General features: G+C 40.1%; 1 protein-coding gene across 1 annotated transcript in view; it reads right to left on the bottom strand.

The window, feature by feature from the left end:
- eif3hb (eukaryotic translation initiation factor 3, subunit H, b) overlaps nt 1–17500 on the bottom strand; it is a 69672-nt gene that overhangs the window by 7516 nt on the left and 44656 nt on the right. The window contains exons 4-6 of the mRNA XM_060857219.1: nt 13317–13416; nt 11222–11371; nt 1588–1708 (exon numbers count right to left, since the gene is read on the bottom strand). Coding sequence (XP_060713202.1) covers nt 1588–1708; nt 11222–11371; nt 13317–13416 — 371 coding nt within the window. The remainder of the gene's footprint in view (nt 1–1587; nt 1709–11221; nt 11372–13316; nt 13417–17500) is intronic.

Here is a 17500-nt window from a genome sequence, read left to right as displayed (position 1 = left end):
CCTCCATAAATCAGCCTGTCCCCTGACCCAAACCCCACTACAAACCTTTGAGATTTAGCTAATTAACCATGAAGACATTTTTAATACCTTCTTTTACCCATCTTTTCCAAGAAGGCTGATAATTATTCAGCTTGATGCATCTTTGCAAAACAAGCATGCTTGTGAGAATGTCAGCAACAGATCAATATACCATATAATCATATAAAATATCGACAGATCGACTCATACACACAGCTCCAGACATCAAATCTAAAATATGGCAAATAAAATGTCTGGAAGAAAAATAAGTCACAGTAAACATGAAAATGAATGTCTGGATTTTATTTTGAAGATCGCTGACCCATAAGCACTTTGGATTTCCAGCACACACTTTTGTGTCAGTCTCATGAGGAAGACACGTACACTTGTCTCAATCAGTAACGGCACACGGGACACAAAAGCTTTTCTGGATTCATCCCCGAACTTGACACAGTAGGCAACTCCATCGATTTCCTTCAAGCCTCACTCAGTTCACAGAGCCAATTTGGAAGGCTTTATGTTCTGCTAGTGGCTCTCTGCACTGCAGCAAAACAACACATACTTCTGAAGAGGAAATGCTTTAACCTTTAATATACTGAAAGCCAGAATTCGGTTAGAAACACGTTAAGGCAACCTCACTGCGCTGATATCTAAGTCACCTGAACAATATAGACCAGCATCGAGGAGCTCTGGAGAGAAAGTGGCTCCTTCTTATCAACACCAGAGCTAATGCAGTGAGCTCAGACATACAGCAGTATGCAGCACAACGTAGCCACAGTAACCGCGCACAGCCCCGGACGATCTGTTCAGTGATAAATATTGATTTTCCGAAAAACATGGCTGAACGCCTGCAAAGTACAACTCACGAGAAGATTCCTTCAGCAGATGGAGGTGCAGGACGTAGGAGCTGGAGGGCACTGGGCAGCGTGCCAGTCCAAATCAAGCCAGCATAAATAGAGGAAATAAAGAAAACCATGGCTGGATCAACCAGCAGGTGGGTCGGTTGGACATGCAAGAAAGCAGACTCTCAGAACCTAATGATTGATTTTAGGATCTATTCACAGTATAGGAAGGTGAAACATCTCTAGAGGACCGACATACAAGGGTTAGGGATTGTTGTTAAAATTCTAAGGGCACTTCATGAGCAGTGAATCTCATTGGGAACACGGCCAAACACAATACACAGAAGTGAATAAATATTCACGATGTGGTTTATGCTGAATACATGATGTTGGGCTTCTTAATAGTACAGACTTAAGCAAATTGGCTGAATACAAAACAAGTACCTCAGCGCTTTTTAGGGTTCACACAAAATAAAAGGAAGGAAAGGAGGGGGAAAAAAAGCACAAACGAAAGTATCTACTACAATGGCCAGCCTTCAAGAATGTTTGTTCTGGTGTAGACCAGATGTAACTCTTTACTTGTTCTTCTGATTTAAAACAGCTTGACAAATCCTACATTAAAAAAAAGGGATGCTCTATTCTCTGAAAGACTAAACATTCGTAATTGTGTCTGATGAAGGCAACAACCAGGTTGTGGAAAGATTTGAGAAGCAGAAGGATGTGCTACCTGGTGTTTCTGCTGCTGCTGTTTGCTCAGGCTGCGGCTGTAGTTGTTGTACTTGCTGATGTCTTGGCACATGTCGTCCACTCGGTCCATCAGCATCTGCAAGCTTTTCTCGAGATGAGAGCTAGAGCAGAAGGAAAAGCAGAACAAATTGACTTCATTCATGCAGTCAGGATCTCGCAGACAATGACAAATATTTACTTCAGACTTACTTTTGAACCAACATGAAAATCACTTCATTTCTGGAAAAACCTGGAAGTCTACCACAGTCAGACAGACACATATTTTTAGCCCACAGTTAAAAAGAAAAAAAAACACACAACACACAGCATGTCTTAGTAAGGTGCTGGGCCACAACGAGCTGCCAAAACAGCTTCAATGTGTCTTGGCATAAATTCTACAAGTCTCTGGAAGTGTCCCGGAGACATGAACATTGTTCTTTCAAAGAGAGAGCCGGTGTTTTAATTCATCTCCAATAAGTGTTTGCAAAAATCATGGCGTAAAATCAATCGTTTAACTAGCCCTTAGTCCAAATAGTGATCTAAATAGTCCAAATTAGCTCTTGGATCATGTGGAGAATGGGGTGGTGTCATCCCAGTAGAGTACGCTCCCATTGGGAGAGAAATGCTTCATCCCGGATTAAGGTGATCATTCAGAAAAGCGTTGTACTGATTTACAAGGACCAAAACCATGGCATAAAGCCCCCCAAAGCACATATATCTTCTTTTAATTCTTCACTTGTCTGTAGCCGGACCAGCACACACACGTATACTGAAATGTTAGTCTTTTGGGCTTCGTCCAACTTCAACTCCTTTGGCCTTAATCTCTAATAATCTGAATTAGATTTGGCTTTTAACAACTCAAAGCTACTTACACAACACGTAAAGCAAGATCCATTCAGAGTTAACATCTAAAACCATAAACCAAGACAACATTCTATCTATATTGCTTTAAGTGCTCAATTTGTAGCCCTCACATTCTTAAAACCGATAGATTTCGTCTGCATAAAATATCATGTGCCAAACGCAATTCCAAGTAATTGATATTTACTGTTGTGTGATATATTTCCTTGTCACTGTTACTCCCTCATCATTAAGTAAATCCAGTGAGGTAATCAAATACTTTCCTAGGTTGGAAGAATGACATGTAGTTCCAGCCAAAACCCGCAAAACTGTTCTGTGATGACACTGAAGATCATGGAGCAAGAGAGATTCCAAATTTTCTAGGCAAACTTCGGATTATGGAATAATTTGATTTTTGGGGTTAGCACTAGAATGAAAACCACAAATCAGTCTTTTTGAAAGTTGTTTCATGTTCAGTGAAAGTCAGCGAGGAAACATTTGGATGCTTATTTCACTCGTTAATATCGGGAATTCCATACCATCAAAGCACCTCGAGTTACCCAGGGAGTACGAATTCCAGCAATAAGGTTATAAATAACTGCTCGAGAGCAGGAAATGCATCGATAGGTGGAGTTTCATTAGGAAACAAATAAATGATTCATCACATCTCAAAAAAACATCACATGGAAAGCTACATAGCTGAAGCAGTATGCAAATCCATTTCCATGCTGCTGCTGGGTCTAATGTCGAACATCAAAGTCAAGGACTGAGAGGATAACAGGACTATACTTTTAAGTTCCTTCTAAACCCCATGCCTAGCCTTTTTTTTTTTTACTTTTAGCATAGCATTAATCTACATTAGCAGCCAATTAGTTACAATAGCAAGTTCCATTAATCTTCCAGGAAAATTCTTTAAATGTGCTTGGAAGACAGATGAGACAGAACCTGCAGGTAAGGACAAAGTGTAAGTAATTCTGTCTCACACACACACACACACACACACACACACACACACACTTACATACACACATTCATACACTTGTTAAATAAACGATTGAAGACAAAGTCAGAACAGAACCATGGTGTTAAAACGTGTCTACATACGAACCAGCAGTGATAACCAGTTATCAATCCGAGTATTCTGCTCAGGGATTATTTTCCAGCCACATCTGCACACAGAAAATCTCAAAAGCTAGATGTTTCTGGAGCAGAAACAGACAGCTATATGTAAAGCTCATGAGACATTTCCTAATAATATTCATTATGACTCCGTTACAGGTCTTGAACTGCAATTGACATAAACCAGTGATGCTGAACAGATCACACTCGAAACGGTTCGACAAATGTTCATTTATTAATTCTTATTAGAATAGTTTAATATTGATATTAAGCAGAAGGCACATTTCTATTGAAGTGTGCATTTTAGAAATAAGCAAATAAAGGAAAACTCTTGCTGTAAAGAGAACTCTTGCTGTTTCAAACAATAAAATCATTTTGGTTTTTCCATAGAAGTTGCTTTGACAGTTCAAGGCAGGAGATGACATGTTGGAATAACAAAGTTTTACTCGGAGAGGTGTTTAAACACGCCTCCTCATGGCATTCGGTCCAACTGTGGTTTCATTTAGAATTGGAAAGTAAAAAAAAAATAAAAAATCAGTTTTGAAAAGAATTAGCCTGTGAAAAATGTATGTAAACTTGGATACTGGGCACAAGAAAAAATAACATATTTTCCCATTTAACTACCCCTACCCAGCAAATTACAGAGTTTGCTGGCTCTGCAGGTTTGGCAAGAAAGTAAGCAAGTGTGTGTTGGTGTGTGTGTGTGTGTGTGTGTGTGTGGCCCTGGAAGCAGTTTTTAATGTTTCTGAAGAGGCTTTCTGTCGTGGTGTGCCAGCTCTGATGAATGAGGGCAGGGATCCCAATATGACCTCCATCTTTTCCCATGCACCTCATTATTCAGCCTCCAATGAGCTCAGAATACTCTCTCCCACACTAGCTGAATTACACACACCCACACACACACATACAATCTCCTACAGTACACCGACAAAAAAAATATTACAGAGTCATGTATATTCTGTGTGGTCTCAAAAAATAAATAAAATGCAAAATTCTCACACTGCAAATGGCAATTGGTGTATACGTTCATGTCAGCCGTGCTCATGTGCCATTCATGGTCTTAAGCAGCAAAATTCTAATTGTGAATGAAATCCTGACGGGGTGGGGTAAGAGGAAAGGAGGGGGTGGGTATCTCCAGAAAAGTGAAACAAGAAGGAGGGCGCCATGCTCTTCCTTTACCGTAACTGAACCCTTTCGGTGACGCAGTTGGATCTGCAGAAGGTCTGACTAAGGAACATGGTGTCCCAATAAAGGCTGCCACAGGAAAAAGGTGACTCAGCAAGACAAATTGTGTTATTTTAGCATTCGACTGCTGGAAGGTTTGGATCATCTTGTGGCATGTTGGCAGGATTAATTGTGTAACCCCCCCTGTCCTTTTTTTTTAAGGACACATCAGGTCAGTGCTAAGGTTTGGGTATAGGTAAGGGAATTGCTCTATTTAGCTAGAGTAACTCGCAAGTTAATGGAAGCACCTGATAAAGAAAGCATTTTGAAACTACTTTAGATCTGGGGCACATTTATTAAAATCTCATAATAAAAAATATCAATAAACTCAATTACAAATTCAAGCTGATATCAGTAACTGGCCAAGAGACGATACGATGCAGTGTTGTATCTCTGCTGCCCAGGAAACTAGTCAAACTGTTTAATCCTGACTGGTTAATAACTGAAGTGACTTCAAATTTTAAATTCTTTGGACACTTGCTTAAAGCAAACGAAATCAATGATATTCTGGTTTATTTCCCGGAAGAAATAAGCCATACTCCTGGCATTACATTTCATCTACATTTACAAAATGCGAGACTGTCAGTATCCATTATTTCTGTATGCCTACCTATAGCCTGCATGGCCTAGCCCTGCTAGCCTGCAGCAAAATCTGCCTTAACCCATGAAATATACATCAGTAGTATAAAGAGACACCAAAAAATCCACTCAGATAAAACTAGATGTTGGATGTTTGTGGCAGCGATTATTCTGTGGCAAAAAGATTTCTGTGTATGCTCTTAAAAGAAACAGAGAGAGAGAGAGAGAGATGATCACCACCCGGTCTTTTCTGACCTGCCCTGTAATGAGAAAAAAAAAAATACATGGCACACCGTTCAGAACATCTATTGAAGCAAAACGGAAAGCAAACATACAATTCAGAAAGGTTTTGTAACGCAAAGCAGGATTTACTTTAATGAAGCGCAACGATTCGAAGGCTGCCGGACAAACAGCGGCATCCAAACTCATCAGTCTGCATTTGTTCAAATCTAAGCCGCATGTTTGACCCTTCGGTTTTGGGATGAGACCGTCTGAGCGAACGGGCCGTGATAGATTAGTGGTATAGGAAGGGATCTGTTGAGGCCAGACAAAGATCTAACTCTAATTTCACCACAACACAGAGAAATAAGACAGCCGTGTGGTTCAGTCTTGCAAGCCAAGTCGATTTTCACATGAAGTAAGAGGCTATGCACCATCATTTGAAGTGACAAGAGGTGGAACGATTTCTGCGATTGTGCGTTAAAATAAAAATAAATAAAAACGTGGGCGGTTCCGCAAAATGCTTTATTATTCTCTTAATGCAAATGCTAGTGTGTTCAGGCTATGAAGTGCTTTTCACACACATGTACACGGATTTAGAGTCCAAGAGTTGATGGATCAGAACAGGGATGAACAGACTGAAAGTTTAAAGAAAAAAAAAAGAAAAGGGGGGGGCTACAGGAGAGTGGCAGGCCCCTCCAGACAGGCAGGCTTATTTCAAATTGAAGCTATACTGAATACCACATTTTTTTTTATTTTATTTTAGAGCCAAGCCAAGACTTACAGATTCTCCCAGCACCAGCCAATACCCCTCAAAACCCTGCCTCCTTCCTCCATCCACACACTGTAAAACTCATAATTCTTTTTTCACTCCATGCAGGGAAAAAAAAAAAAACGAATTCAATTTAGCCCCTCAGATGAAGAGAGCTGATTTGATGTGAACCCTCTGGGAAGAAGGGAGAAGGGTTAGAGAGGAAGGCAAGGAGGGCGGGGGGAAAAGAACGACAGAAAGACAGGGAGGTATTGTACTAGCAAGGGCTGCAGCGGTCGGGTGTTTGCTTTGGTTTCTACGGTAACAGCAGCCTGCAAAGAGATAACTTAAACAGATGTGGAGAGAGAGAGAGAGAGAGAGAAGAGATGGAGGGAAAAGAACGCCGGAGCAAAGCCACTGATAAATCTGCCATGCCTGCACGCTTTTTTAGTATTCCAGTCATTAGAGAGGAAAAGACGGAGAACGGCTAAAGATAAAAAGACAGAGACAGAGAGTGAGATGGAAACAAAAAGGGTGAGCGCACTCATGCCGCTAGCTTCAAACACATGCAGTCATTTGAACCAATTCTGAGCTTGAAATGATATAAATTTTTAGATTTGAAAATCAGAGTGTGGAGGAATGCCTACTATTTTTATAGTCGCTCACAAAAAGCTGGCAGAACGTTCATAATGTAATTTCTAGTAAAATTCATCATTTCTGCATCGAATCCTGTAAACTAGCAGGATTAGGATTAAGTCATTTTAATGAACTGTTCCAAATCATCTAACAATTCTACTACACAGACTATCATGTTTGAGGCTGTGTACTGTATAGATACTCACACGTGTATGTTTAGTTGCACGTTCCTTCACACCTTTTCCTCAAAGAAGGGCAAGCAATTGGGCAAACTATTCTTTCAAGTGCTAAACAGAGCTGCCAGAGACCTGCCTTTCATCCAAGACAAATCATTGACAGGTCTGAATTAAGAGAGACAAATTAAAAAGATAAAATTCTCTTTCTAGTCGACTGGGAGAGAGACCTTCAAACCCACTTGGACCTTCAACAAAGAAGCAATAAAAGCAAGGCAAAAAAAATTAAATAAAATTAAAATCTCAACCAAGGCTGCATGGAATGTAATTAATAAAATTAAAATGCTAATTGGAAACTGAAAACCTCTCACAAGTGCATTACTAAATTAAAAATAAAAGCACATGTTGATACCATATGCAGGATCTGATTTATTGATTTATCTGCAGATCTGTTGGGACGTTTCTATGCAACACAGAACCGAAATGAGAAAACTGAGGAGAAGATTTATGTTTAAAACAGATTTATTTCTTTATTATTAAAGCAAATCTCTCTTCAAAAGTCTGTTGTTTTGCTCGACACTAATATTGTGCTATTACATTTTTCACTTCTCGTACTATATTTGCTATAATCAAAATTGAAACCCTTTCAGTTATCATGTTTGCAGGTCTTCCTTTTCCTTCCTTCCTTTTCTTTCCTCTAAACGTGAGAGGTCACTGATCACTCGCTGGTCTAGCCGTGTATAATGTCACTTCCCTGGACATTGGCTTAGTGTGTGGTTTAGTAAACGCACTAATAACACGGTTCACATGAATAATTGGTAACGTGAAAGCGGCCATTTGAACCGGGAAGCATACGGTTTCAGATAATTTGGCTAAATCAGACAGAAAAGGAAACAGTAAACAGAATCAAGTTGCGTTAGATCTGTGTGTTCTCATCCCATACCTGATTTACTCAAAACTGACCGTGAAAACTGTTGCCCTCTTTCACTTCATTTCTTTGTGACTTGATACTATAAAACATGTTGTGCTCTATGTATGAAAGACCCAAACGATATACAGTGTATCGGCCAAATCTGTATCTGTGATTACAATTTTTTTTCTTTTAAATTTTGATGGCCAAATTTGTGACTGACTGCATCAATGTTATTAGATCTGTGCTCCGTTAAGATCGTTTCATTTATAACGTTAATCATCTTCTTTAAATAGAGGCCATCTTTCACAGGAAGCAGTGCAGCAGATCATATAGCTAATCATTCTGCCTCATAGTTACGATAGATAGCTATATTCTAGGACAACTGGCAAGTTAATCCTGGCAACAGATACTGCAAACATCAGCCAAAGGTTAGCTGATGTCAACGTCCCTGTAATTAGTTTTTTTCACCTCATTAGAACGATATTTCTGAATGTGACATAAGCATGAGTTTTTATTCACTTGAAAGATTTTTTTTTTTTCGAGCTTCTTGATGTTTGTTTGGGATTTTTGTGAACATCTCTGCCAGTTTTTGTTCTCTTTTACTATTGGGTCTGTTTCTACTGAAATCTGAAGTTTTCACAGTTTGTAATGTTGGTCCCCATAAACATTTAGACATCTTTTTATTAAAAAAAGCCGTTTTCCTGATCCTCTTGACTCATAACTTGACAGCTCATTGCAAACTGCTAGAGAATTTTGAACTTTTGACTGCTTGTTGTCATGACGACATCCAGAAGTTATTCAACACTTTAATAAGGAATTAAAATTAAAAAAGAAAAAAAATTAACCAAAGCATGTCGATATGAGCTTTCTTACCTAGTCGCAGACAAGGTCATGGAAATTTCTGTCATTTTGTACTATGCTTTTAATAATACAACAGAAAAATGCACTTGAATAAGATATAGAGGATCCATATCTGTTCTGGTGTTCCTCAAGGTTCAGTACTACATCATCTGCTTCTGTAACAGTTCACTTGTCAGTCTTATATGTTTACGTTGTGTTTGGTTATGCCGATGAGACACAATTCAAGGACAAGAAGCTCGAGCTAACCAAGCATTAGTTGATGAAGAGAATTAGTAGATGAAGAGAATCCCAACATGACTGTACTGGGTATGTATAAAAACAACTTAATCCTGCTCAAATCACTACTGAACTTGAGAACCCTTAATCACTCATTGATAGTATCCCTGGGCATTTAGTTTCTGTGTGTCACCCCCTTACTTCCTATGTGCTTACGAGGTCCTGGAAGACAACCGTGACATCGGACAGATCCAGAATTACATCATTTCATTTAAAGAATATAAGGATGCTAACACATTGGGAGTTTCTTCTGAAACAAAAGCACAATTCACCTAGAAATTCGGTCAGGTGAAAGCATTCATGTGGACCCAAAATTGCACTGTAGCACCAAACCCCAGACTACTTGTATAATGTGGTGAGTGTTTGTTTGGAACGGTGCATTGATTACTATGAATGTGAACACAACTCGTGCTCTGAGCTGCACATATTCAAGAAGTAAAGTAACCTTAGTCAATGATGACAGTGGCAGGGGAACACTGAGAGACAGAGATGATGTGCTTTACTGCACATAACAAAAAAAAAGGCTGCATTGTTCTTCATGTCCGTTTGTGATGATGCAAGATGAAAGCAAAGGCACTAGGGTCCGACAGAATTAAGTGAGTCTTAAACGAGGCCGGTGGTGCATGGGTGCTCATATTCAGACCATAGCAGACAGGCCCAACATTAAAATCGAAATGGAAAATGGAAAATGCCAGAACATTTGAGCCAATGAAAGCCACAGTTATCAGCCCACATACTTTAGTACATTGTGCCTAGCTCCGTCTTTGCTTTTTTTATTCCTTGCTAATCTATGAGCATGAAATTGTACATTACTGTTTTATCCTAGCGCCGAACATGGACAAATGTTTCTGCAGACCTAAACATGCTTATGAGTCTATCCCATTGTCACCTGTTCCAGCATGGCAATGTCCGTGTGTACAAAATGAGGTCCATGAAGTGTTGGTTTGCAAAGCATGGTGCAAAAGAACTTGAATGGTATACACAGAGCCTTGACCTCAACCACACTGAACCCCTTTGGGATGAACTGGAAAACCAAAAGCACCAGGCCTTCTTGCCAAACATCAGTGCCTGAACTTTTGTGCTCTTGTGAGTGGCGAACAGCAAAAAATCCACAACCACACTACGATATCTGGTGGAAAGCCTTCTCAGGAGAGTGAAGCAGTAAATAGGGGGCATGTTAATGCCCACTGCTTTGAAATGGGATGTTGAGTGGTCTGGTATCCACATAGTTTTGGTCACATTGTGTAGTTGGACTAGATCTATACTGAATAGCTATTCCCTTTACACAGCAGGTGCCTAGAAATGGTTTTGACAAGTGCATTATTTCAGGGCATCATTGCATTTTCATGTTTAGATATCAAGAAAGAGAATGTATTTTTCATTGTGTAACTTTGAGTATCTAAAATCTCAGTTATCCTTTGTTTATTGTTTTTCCGTTATTCACCCCAAGGTTAATTCTCTAGCAGCAAGATTCTTTTCTTATTTTCCCCAATACATTTTGCATTAAAACAACAAATCTGATACTTGGTCTCTCTGGTCTATGTTATGATGTTAAAACCCTTTCTTCCATCTGACACAACAAGCCCAATGTCAGCTTGTATTTGTTTTTTGTTTTTTTTTTCTTTTGACTTTTTTTTTAGGGAAAGGAATAAAATAATAAGCTGTTATTGTCTTCAGCACATGCTATAAATCTTTTACATAATTGTAGAGATCTTGTACTTTCCCTAAGAAAATCAGGTGCTTAATCGACCTCTCGTTATCTTCGGTTGTTGGTTCTTGCATGTGCTAATAATTCCTACCAATTGATCCAGAATGCATCTGCCTGACTTGGCTTTAATATTCAGTGTAGAAGTTCACCACATCACCGTAATGCTGCATTCCTTCCATTTTAATGCTTGTTTATACAACCAAAATGAACGAAAGCCAAAACCCCACCTCAGGTTTATGCTATATGCAGGAGGAACAATGAATTCCAATTGTGCATGCTGTGTGTGTGTGTGTGTGTGTGTGTGTGTGTGTGTGTGTGTGTGTGTGTGTCTGTAACCTGCTAGAGAGGTTAAGCAGCTCATGCTTTTCCACTTCTGTCGTCTTGTCCTCCAGATCACACAGCAGCACGTTGACGAGGTGAGAGTTCTTGATAACGATAGGAACTTCCTCAAACATTTTCTCATAGCCCACATTGGCCTTCTTCAAGCTGTGCAGACACACACACACACACACACACACACACACACACACACACACACACAATTCATCTTGGGTTCACACTTCTGCTCTAGCTCAATGGAGACCATCTCTATTTGTTGTAGCTAAGCAGAACTTCAGTGCACTTTTTATTTATGTACTATATTTTTTATAGCCGATTTTTTGGTAGGTGGCATGTGGAACAAAAAGGATTTTAAAAGCCCCTAAAATCGATTGAGTAACTGTTCAGAGCTTAAAATCCAACATGCAGCCTTGTTCGAGGCAGTCACAGAGATTTGAATTTAGATATAACAGAGGATTTTATTTGTTGCACAAAATTACCAAGGGTTAAATGGCCATAAATAGTCACTGAGCACTTTATTAGGAACACCTTACACCTCCTCATTCATGCAGTTATCTAATTGGCTAAATTTATGGCAGTAGAGTAATGCACAACATCATGCATATATAGGGCCAGAAGCTTCAGGGTATCAGTGATTTTGACTGTGACGTGTATGTGCCAGACTGGTTTCTATAATTCTATAACTGCTGATGTCCTGGGATTTTTCACACACAACAGTCTCTAGAGTGTACTCTGAATGGCACAATAAAGAAAACACATCCATTTACTCCAGCGGCTCTGAAGATGGAAACGAACTGACAGACGGGCTTCAGTATCTCGTATACCCGCTCTGTTCAACTTAGGTGAGAAGAACAGCATCTCAGAATGCACATGATGTCAAAACATAGGCTGGATGTGTAACTATAGCACAAGACCATGTTGGACCAAACTGACTGAAACTAAACAGATTAAGACTATTAAAATGTAGCCTGGTCTGATGAATCTGGATTTTTTTACTAGTTTTTACCATGGATCCAACCTGCCTTCTGCCTGCAGTCCAGACTGGTGGAGGTGGTGTAATAGTCTGGGGAATGTTTTCCCGGTACACTTTGCCCCTGTTAATACTAATTAGATTAGTGTTGCTGAGCATGTGCATCCCTTCCTCTCTATAGTTTACAATTTACCATCTTCTAAGGGTCATAATAATATAATAAACTGGTTTCATGAGCATTACACTGACTTTAGTGATTTCAGGGGATGTGGTAACCTAGTGGTTAAAGTATTGGACTAACAATCAGAAGGTTGTGATTTTGAATCCCAAGTCCACTAAGCTGACACTGCTGGGCCCCTGAGCAAGGCCTTTTATCCCTTAATTGCTTGGCTGTATAAATGAGAAATGTAAGCTGGATAATGGATAAGCGTGTCTGCCAAATTGTGTAAATGTAAATTTCAGTGCTCTTCACTGGTGTTCCGGATCTGAATCCAGTAGAAAACCTTTGGGAAATCCAGAGAGAAAAAAATAATAATAAAAAAACTGAAAAAGCTAGAGGAATTGCATAATGCAATCACATCAACATGGACAAGAATCTTTCCAAGATCTTGTGGAATTTAAGCTCTGAAGTACTGAAGCTGTTGTGAGAGCAAACGAAGTATGAAACAGTGAGTCATGAGGAGACTCTTTCATTTTCTCTTTCTCCTCTGATCACTCATTCGGATCATTCGGTCAGTTCGGTGGTCTAGTGTCCACATGAGGAGGTCAGTCACGCTCATGCTGTGATTTTTTTTTTCATGCCGGCGCTAATCTGGTCATTATCAAGAGCGCTCAAGGTTAAAGCTAGCATACTCCTGATGAAAAGAATGTGCTGAAGACCGTCTTATTTAATCAGTATTTTAAAAAAATAAATAAAAATAAAAAAAATAAAAAATAAAGCCTGAAAGCCTATCGGGATTTAAATCAGAATAAGAAGCACAATACGAGCAAATGAGAGAAAATAGCAGGGGATTTGGAATTGATGAGTTTTGTCTGCGTGTACGTGTGTGTGGTTTATAAATGTATGCTAGAAGACAGATGTGGCTTGTTGTGTCTGTGTAAGAGAAGTTGAATGTATCATACCTTTCTGAGGAGAAGTCTTTCTCTCTGCAAATCTCCATGAGTTTAGGAGTCAGCCTGTAGGCCTTGAGGGACAGGGAGCCCTGAGCTGTCTTAATGGGATCTACACAGAGAGAAAAGAGGCAAATAAGATGAATTCAAGGGTGGTATTGTTTACCACACTCCCAAATTTTCTAATTAGGAATCACTTCTTTTCAGTTAACGCAGTATTTTCAGTATGCAGAAGGATGCACAGGTCAAAACATCAGTCTGAGTGTTGCAAATTGAAAACTATATTTAAAACCCTGTAAGATTATGTCAGAGGCACCACTGGACAAAATTTCTTCTCTTCTCTGGGTTATGACACCTTCATTGTGCACTGCTGATACTAATATTTGAAGGGAGGAAATTTCTAAACTAGTCACAGTGCATTAATTCGACTGTCAGGTGGCAGACATCCTGTGTTAGAAAGCCTTTATTAGTTTGCCACGGAGCCTCGCTCGAACATGCCAGTCACCTGGACGTTTTGACAGCCAACAAAAGAATCTGGGCAAAAAAAAAAAAAAAGAAAAGAAAAGAAAAATATGAAAAAAAATGAGTAGCATAATTCTATCCTCCTTTACCTGCACCCTGGCAACTCAATTGTCTGACTTCTCAGTGAGCTTCTATTTTCAGGAGAGATAGAAAACAAAAGGTTGTATTCAATGATGATGGCAGCAAAAACAAAAAACACCAGAAGCACATTATACAAGTGACAGGTGTGGTATAATACAAAATAAACAAAAGCAGACACTCCACATCCACCATTCTGAAATGAAGCTGAGAATGAAGCTGTATCACTTTTACAAGAACCTGAAGTAAACAAAAGCAGAGTAAACTGCACAGTGAGCTTACTGAAGGAAAACGCCACAATATAAGGAGTGTTAAAGAAGTGTAATGCTGTTTAAACAGCAAATAAAAATATCTACAGTAAAGGAAATAACATATACAAAAATATATGTACAAAATAGATGTTCACAGATACATGTTGTACGTTGTATATATACATCTAAAAAGGTGTGTGTGTGTGTGTGTGCACGTGTGTGCGTGAGTGTAAAAAAGCCTATATTTCATGTAGCATATGATTAATAAACATATTCAGCTTATGAATATATGCATACTGAGAGGATCTGTACATGAATATGTAACAGTATAGCATGAGGCATCAGCAATGGATCAGGATTATTCCTGGTAATACACGATACATTATATATCATGGTGATAGCGTGAGGGGGAAAAAATAAAACATGCAAACTACATTTATATGGTTTGTGCTGTGTGAAAATCATGAATTTGAGGTTGTTTTCACACTGGGCACGTTAGCTGTGGTCCAAATCGGAGTGCGATTGTTCTGGATTCTAGATTCACTTGATTGAAAATGAAGATTAAGAGGAGGAAGACAAAGATAAGGAGAAACAGGAAGAAGAGAAAGAAGAAGAAAAAGATGAAGAGGTGGTAGAGAAAGAGAAAGAGGAAAAAGACAAAGATGAGGAGGAAGAGGAAGAGGAAGAATACAAGGAAGAAGAGGAAGAAGAGGAAGATTAAGAAGAGGAAAATTAAAAAGAAGAAGAGGAAGACTTTATTTCTGTCACATACACATTATAGCACAATGAAAATCTTTCTTCACACATCCCAGCTATTTGGAGGTTGGGGTCAGTAAGCAGGATCAGCAGTTATACACCCCTGGAGCAGAAAGGGTTTAGGGCCTTGCTCAAGGGCCCAACAGTGACAGCTTGACAGTGCTGGGTGCTTGAACCCCAATCCTCCAATCAACAACCCAGAGCCTTAACCGCTTGAGCCACCACTGCCCGTAGTGGGCAGGCACCCTGATGTGTTTGTGTTCATCTTAAATCATCATCAAACGCACAGCACACAATGTTTTTAAGGGTATTTTATTATTATTATTATTTTGGTGCTGTTATGTGCAGTAAGGCCTCTCAGCTCTTCTGTGTCCCAAATCGTTTCCCTGCCATTGGTAGTTCACGTGTGTTGTGGAAACGAATGATGTCATCAGATAACACAGCACACACAGGTTACTTTACTTTCTGAACGATACGAGATCAATACTGAATCACATTTCCCATTCAACTGAACTGACACCACCTCCTACAGGCTTTGGTACCACACTGCCCTTCTCAGTCCACATGACAAATTTCACATTAGCAATTTTTCATGCAGCTCGTGCTCCGTTTCAGACTAAACTTGCAGTGAGAAAGCCTCCTTAGTAATCATGGCCAGACTCTTGGTGCTGCCCCGTTTGCCATGCCCTGTATGCTACTAGCATCAAATTCTGTCAAAATCTTTTCCAGTCACTAATACCTTCCGACAGTTTGCAGCAGTATGCTAATACAGATATAATATATCTTTTCATTGACCTGGTCATTTTAATTCGAAATGAAGTTGCAAACTCCATCGCCTTCCTAAACCAAACTGGAAATACATCAACCAGCTCCGTGATGCAGGATAAGAACGAATTATAGGTATAATGTGGAGTCATGATGCAAGTCTGAGCTTCACCCAGCAGAATCAATAATCACCCACTCCAGTCATCCATCTGCAAGAAGCGCTGCACAAATCAACAGATGTAAATGGTACACAAGCCGAACAGAAAGCTGGGAACCAGAGCAGACTGGAGATGGGGGGAACTCGGAGGGCAGATCTAATCCATGGCCATTATTGATGGTGAGGGGTGAGGGGGGGGCGGTGCAAACAGGACTCCACACATAACCAGACATAAGCCGCCCAAAAAATGCCAATCAAACCGCCAGTCACAGCACAGAAGAGGCTAATAAACACATCTTGTTGCTATATATCGCTCTAAAAAATATGTTCCTAAGAAAATGCTAAGAAGATAGATATTTACATAAATATGCCATTTAACTCTTTCCTGTTTGTTATAATGGCTGTAAAAGAAAAAGGTAAAGTCTGATACAAGACTGAAGAAAGTTGAAAGCCCTTTTTTTATTTTAAGTAATCTAATATAATGTGCTATCCTATTAAACCTAATGGGATTGTATTAAGATGTGAGGCAAATGTAGGCGACTGTCCTAGATCTCTGTGAGATTTAATGAAATCGGTCATTAAAGGTTACCCATGCTGACCTCGAGAATTAAATTTTATCCTTCTGATATTAACGCATATTCAAAATGAAACCTTTAATTCAATTTCCACTGTTTAAAGACTGGAAATCATTTGGGCTAATAAGAAACATATCGCAGCCTTCGCTAAAGTTATCGACAAATCCTTAGTGAAAAAAGCCTGGTGTGTTTTGTAACCAGATGTTGGAGAGGTGGAATAAAAGCAGCTTAAAAAACACGTTGTATAACGAACGACTCTGCTTCTCGCAGGATCATGCCAGTGCGCACCTCAGTCACGGCACCCACGACTGCTCTGAAAGGCCTTATTGTCTGTACAAAGCATGTGGAGCAGGTTCTGGCAGCTGCTAGGTGTCTGATGTAGATTTGCGCTGCAGGCCTGCATCCTGATAGGGAGCCACATCTGGCGCGAGGGGAGTGACCAAGGAAACTTACTGACAGTGTGTGGACCCAGGAGGAAGGAGGGTGCTGAGAACACTCAGGGTTTTGTGCGTACGTGTTGTCGGCTCACCCCCTCGTGTCTCACCAGCTCAATCACAGCTGTAATCAGAGATCTTGGAAAGTACTGAGAGCTCAGCTGAGCGAGGGGGAGTGTGCATGGCGGTCTGTTATAAATGCAGCTCCACGCATGGCTTCCCCCCTCTGCCCCTGCCCAGCCATCGGCACACAGCCACATGGTGCAGGGGCTATACTGGAAAGTGCTCGTACCAGAAGGGGAAGGGGGGTTTGTCCAGTGCACCAGCACCTCCAGCATTCCTGAAGGTACACATCAGCACTCCGATAGCAGGCAAAACAAACACAGAGGAGGAAACCCTGTCTAGACAGAGCTGCTGCTGGCCAGCTACACACACTGAGCTACTGTTTATCCAAGGGGGTGGGGGTTCAAGAAAAGTGGGGGAGGGAGAGTGTCAGAGAAAAAGAGAGAGTGTCAGAGAAAAGGAGAGAGTGAGAGAGAGAGAGAGAGAGAGAGAGAGAGAGGAACAAGCTATAATGTATGCCTCCAAAACTGAGAGCAATAGCAAAGAAATTAAAACATTGGGGGGTGGGGGAGCAAGAGAGCGAGAAAGAAAGTGA

This window comes from Tachysurus vachellii, chromosome 21 (genome assembly GCF_030014155.1).
Source record: "Tachysurus vachellii isolate PV-2020 chromosome 21, HZAU_Pvac_v1, whole genome shotgun sequence".
Classification (NCBI taxonomy): Eukaryota; Metazoa; Chordata; class Actinopteri; order Siluriformes; family Bagridae; genus Tachysurus; species Tachysurus vachellii.
This window is presented reverse-complemented; position numbering and strand designations above follow the sequence as displayed.